Source organism: Homalodisca vitripennis, unplaced genomic scaffold (genome assembly GCF_021130785.1).
Source record: "Homalodisca vitripennis isolate AUS2020 unplaced genomic scaffold, UT_GWSS_2.1 ScUCBcl_758;HRSCAF=3428, whole genome shotgun sequence".
Lineage (NCBI taxonomy): Eukaryota > Metazoa > Arthropoda > Insecta > Hemiptera > Cicadellidae > Homalodisca > Homalodisca vitripennis.
This window is the reverse complement of record NW_025776925.1, coordinates 256,278-261,691: the sequence shown is the minus strand read 5'-3', so window position 1 is coordinate 261,691 and position 5,414 is coordinate 256,278. Positions and strand designations below refer to the sequence as shown.

Below are 5,414 nucleotides of genomic sequence, written 5' to 3'. Positions count from 1 at the left end.
AGTTATTAACTGAACTGTTGTTTAGTTTATTAGTACAAGAAATGTTATTAGTACGCAAATAAAACGTGAGAGGAAACGGTAACACTCACAATACTAAACACTGTTTTAATATAACACTCAATTTATTGCACAACTGAATACGTATGATATAGGCTACACAATGTACAGAAGTTTAGTTACAGTACAGTATTCCTGTTTACAAAATTAAATCAAAGAAATGAAAATTAATTTACTGTACATTGTACAAAAATAAACAAAGTAAGCTAATCTTTTTTCCCAAAGAAATCAGTTATTGTTTTTTGACTTAGATTAGAGGATCTTAGGCTAGCCGCCCTGTTGCGCCAGCGTCGCAGCCAAAACTAAATCGTTTGTTGTTGCGGTTTCTTGTTGTTCAATGTATGCCAGTGCTCCCTCGATCGTTCTTAGACCTTCTGTATGTGATATTTTCTCAGTCGCCCCATCAGGTTCATCGCTGTAAAAAAAACTTTTGTTTTACGTAACCGTAACGCAATCAAAAGGCAGCAGTTGGAATTGGTATGAAATTAGTTTTGGATTGATGAATGGGCAACATTTAACTAAAGTGTAACAAATATATGTACTGTAGTTGTGTTAAAAAATTGATGTTGGATTATGTTTTTATGTTAAAATTTTGCATAAATAAAAAATCAAAAACTTACTTGTCATCATCTTCTGGTTGGTTGAGCATCTGGATAATCACGTCATCAGTTAGGGCCTGATCCTCATCTCCATTGATCCATTCACTGATGTCCTCTGCACTGATGGGCTCAGCCACTGGAAGGTGGTTACAAAGATTCACAAGCTCTTCATTTTCAGGAGGACATGCTCTTGGCTGGTTTTCAGGAGCAGCTGTCTCTTGGCGGCTTGCCTTTTCAATTCCGAAAAGTTTGCGCCATGACCTTCTTATAGTGTCCTCCCTAACGTTATCCCAAGCTTCTGACACCCAGAAGACAACATCTTTCATTGTGATTAACTTGAGAGCATCAGTGACACCCAGCCCGTCCTCTAGCTTCTCCAGTAGATTTCTAAGCAGCCTCTTTTTGTAGTTTCGCTTAAAAGTTTCTAGAACTCCCTGGTCTAGAGGCTGGATGAGGGCAGTCTGTAGTAACGTTTGGAGGCAAAAATAAGGCTCTAATGCCATCGCTGACTAGCTCATCAGCATCTGGATGGGACGAAGCGTTGTCAAGAATAAGAAGGGCCTTGCGAGGGAGTTTTTTGTTCTCCAAGAAAGCTTCAACGACTGGAAACGAATTCCTCAAAAAACCATTGTTTGAAAATCCGCGAGTCCATCCATGCGTTTTTCTGGTTTGTGTATGTGCTGGGAAATGTGTCCACATTAGTATTTTTAAAAGCACGTGGCTTTTTATACTTGCCTATTACAACTGGTTTGAGTTTCAAACTTCCTGCAGCATTGGCACATCCTAAAACTGTAACTCGATCTTTAGATTTCTTATACCCAGGAGCTGATGTTTCCTGCTGACTGGCTAAAGTTTTTGAGGGCAACATTCTGAAGTTAAGGCCTGTCTGTCATCACAGTTGAATATTTGATCGGATGTAAGACCCTCACTCAAAATCAATTTTCTTATTTTTTCTTCAAAAACTGTCCACATCAGTTTCATTACCTGAAAGTTTTTCCCCAGATATATTAAGTTGCCGCACTCCATAACGGTTCTTCCATCGCATTAACCACCCGGAACTAGCGGTAAAAGGTTCATCGCCATCGCCAAAAGATTTATGGAAATCTAGCGCTTTTGCCTGCAAAAATAGGCCCCACTTATTGGACTTCCCCTTGCTCTCATTTCCGAAAACCATAAGAATAAAGCCTCGGAAGTTTTTTCATACTCACACTTTTTAAACGTTTTTCTCTCTGAATTGCAATTGGAATTTAAGCTCTGAGCACCCCATTTTTCTAACTCAGCCCTCTTCCTCCTCCAATCTCCGACGGTAACCTCACCAACACCCAAGTCTTTAGCGACTGTTCTTATTGACTCACCATTGTCCAGACGACGAATCGCATTTAGTTTAGTCTCTAAGGACACAAACGACACGTTTGCGTTTAGCACTCATTTACACCTACTGTAACTGCACTTAAACACACAATAAAAAAACAGTGATAGACACTTGACTTGTTAAAAGTAAACAAAGGACTGCCACTGAGACGAAATGGCGTCTTCGGGCAGACCGATGATGCACGACGAAACACATCCGAGCTGAAGCTGTACACCAGGACAGCCCACTAGATGCGCAATAAGCTACGGAGTCGAATCGGGGTGGTGGGGAGAGCGAGTGGCTCAGTCGCGTCTCGGCATTGAAACAGTTCGCATTGGTCCGGCGGCGAGCGGTGTCGGGTTACAACACCTGCAGCTGCTCTGGCGAGCGGTGTCGGGTGACAGTGCCGTATGCATTCGGCAAAGATAAGCGCTAAGCTACGCAAATATTTGGCCGAGGAAACACAACAGTTGCCAACAATTTACTGTACAGTAGTTTTAACGCATTGCAGGCTAGCGTGCGTATTGCGATAAAAGGGAGCACCCAAACGCTCATTACTGTACGTAGTTTGTGCGTGTTTCTTTTGCTTTTTAAATAAAAAAAATCGTCCGAGGACGGCCTCGGTTAACCCGGAGTCTCGGTTAAGCGAGGCTCGGTTAACCGAGGTTTCTACTGTATTTGTTATTTGTTATTGGTGAGGGTGGGTTCCCTTTACAACCTACCTTCACTAACTTACCTGGTTTTAGCATTAGATGTTGTTATATTTATTATCGTTATTATTTATCTGACATATTTTAACTATCGGGCCCCCTTTAACAGCTTCTCGGTTAATTTTGTTATTTAGTTTTAGTCCTCCGTTCACTGCTGTTGTTTTTCTTATTGTCTTAATGTGATAATAATGTTATTTGACACAGAGATCCGCTATTTATTCCTTGCACTAATAACGTGACACCATATTTTAAAATGTAGGTGTCCGTTAACCCTACGGGCATTGATAACCTGCGTGTTTTATAACATTACGTGCTGTCTCATCAGGAGCTCGACACCGAATCATATAAAATTATGCTTTTCGGCTGGGCTTGGGATCCTCCCCACTTCTATTACTCTACTTAGAGCTTATTGGTTAGTTTCATGTGCGTCATGTATTAAATGCCCATACATGGAAATGGTCAGAGTTGGACTTCTAGGATTGGTTCGTGGTTGGAGTGGGTTATTGCTCTACTTTTAGCGTTATCATTTACCCGCTTCCGTAAGGAAAGTTACTGAGTTATATTTTCTCATGGGAACAAATATTTTGCTCTAGTTTATAAATTATTGATAAAGGAAATATTAAACATTCGCCCCAACAAAAGGGAAAATCATTCCTGAAGGGTTGATTTTTCCAATTCTGCAACATTTAAGTTTAGTTTGTAGGTCTCATATAAATCAAGTTTGAATTGCGTTTTAGTATGCTGATTTAGCGTTTTTATCTAGAGTAGGAGTGTGGTCTGGTCGGCGCAGCGTTTATTATCTTATCGGCTCCGACCGCGGAGTACGAGTACAAACTCTTAACGATTTTGGTTTATTTTCTTTTATTTCTGGCTGTAAAGGTTTTTCTTTTTACTTAATTAATCTAAGTGTTAAATTTTAATTAAAACTATACATACCTTTTATTCTCTTTTTTTTCTCTTGCATTATGTGCATTATAAAAGAGTGTGGCAACAGTAGATATTTAAGCCATTGTTTAAACACATCACTAAACTACGGTTGATTAATGTATTGAAAAGAAATTGAACATAATATAAATACTTTTTCATTAGTTATATATGAAGTTTTACAATAAAAATACTTCAAAAACAAAAACTTAGTACTACTTTGTCGGTGTGTAGCCTTTAAAATTGCTATATAAAAATAGAAAATTTAAAATAATTTTTAACAAAAATTATATGCTTTACATAAATTTTTTTAAATGCAGTATTCTTACTATTTGACTTAGATATTACTCGTATAATTATACATATTTATATTTACAAAATATACACATTCACTTTGCACTCTTTTTTTTTTCTGTTTTTTTGTTCACTTCACTGGCTTGTCTGGCTGTTAAACTTCGTGTTGGACTGGGATGTTCCCGGTGTTAGTAGCGTCTCGACGTCGGTAATGGTGGTGGTACAGGTGTGATGTTTCCAGCTCGGTTTGGTACGGGTTCTGATGATGGGTATTGTAGGTCGTCATTATCATCGAGATGGTAGTAGTAGAAAGCTCTGATCGCCATTACTGAGAGCAGTATGGATATCAGCAGCGTCAGCAATATGATTCCAAAAATAAGGTAGTATACTGCGTCGTCTTGCATCGGTTGTAGGTGCTTGGTTGTAGTATTGAAGCTAGTAGTGGTATTCTTTACAGTTTCCTTAATTCCAATTTCGATGAAAGATGGCGTTTGAAAGATCATGATGTTTGCACTAGACACTTTGGTTGATGCAGTTGTAGAAATCTCTTGACTCTAGTTCACGATGCTGTTGGTTGTTGATTTCAAGGTTTCGTCTTCTTCTCAGCTAGGATGCAGGTTCAATGGGTACAGGCAAGCCCGTTACCAGGACTGATTTGGTTGTTTGTCGATGCAGAATGTTGGTCGTCTCGTTCTAATTCAAGGTTGTCCAACGAACTGTAGATTCCAGGGTATGAAAATGGTTATACTTCAGCCAGTATGTCCAGGATCTGTGAACAGTGAAACCTCTCCCAAGATGTTAGCCGTTTATTTTTATTTTTTTTCACGTCTAATTTCTTTAAATTTGTATCCAGGGTTAATTGGTTTTCGGTTACATTAATTTCATTAATTACTTAATACATATTTTATGCTAATCTTCTGTACGTACAATTTTATTTTGTTTTGACACCTTGTTAAATTGTATAAACATTGATTTGTTTAAATATAATTACAAAGCATGCGTCAGATAGTGGTGAGTATCGAGAAAATAATTTAACAAATTACTTTGCAACAGTTTATATAAATATTATTCATTTTTCTCTTTATGTCTCTATCGCTTTATTGATAAGTGCTTTGCGGGTATAACGGTACTTGAGGTTGTGGTGTTTTGCATGCGGTTTGTGTTATTTCAGATACTCTAGTTTTGCTTTCACCGCGTAACGATGTGGGTCGAATTTTCCTTCGATACATATACTGTGATTCCCCCGTCCACTTATTACGAGTGGTTTCACGTTGTGGTATCAATCGATACAGTGACCTTAGAAATAGAAATTCATTACGTATCCATTCGAGAGTGATTCAGGTTATGAACACACCGTATGATATGGTTATGTTCTAAGGTAAGGCTCTTCCTCTCTTTTAGAACTAAATGGTATTACATGTTTACGTTGGTTACAAAGGGACGCTATTTGCTTTTTTTATATATATTATCTAATTATGG

At 38.2% G+C, this 5,414-nt stretch overlaps 1 protein-coding gene across 1 annotated transcript; it reads right to left on the bottom strand.

Moving 5' to 3' along the window:
- Window positions 1–324: 324 nt before the first annotated feature.
- Window positions 325–1,159, bottom strand: LOC124371001 (jerky protein homolog-like). Its single transcript, XM_046829311.1, has 2 exons — window positions 678–1,159; window positions 325–472 (listed from the first exon to the last, which is right to left on the bottom strand). Exons 1-2 carry the CDS (start codon window positions 1,157–1,159, stop codon window positions 325–327), a joined length of 630 nt encoding a protein of 209 aa, XP_046685267.1.
- Between the last annotated feature and the right edge of the window lie 4,255 nt (window positions 1,160–5,414).

What these genes read in the sequence shown, in the direction of transcription:
- LOC124371001 (XM_046829311.1), bottom strand. Translation starts at nt 1,159, where the DNA reads ATGGCATTAGAGCCTTATTTTTGCCTCCAAACGTTACTACAGACTGCC. An exon ending in CAACCAGAAGATGATGACAA is followed by an intron (nt 473 to 677) that starts GTAAGTTTTTGA and finishes TTTTTTTTACAG; the next exon opens with CGATGAACCTGATGGGGCGA.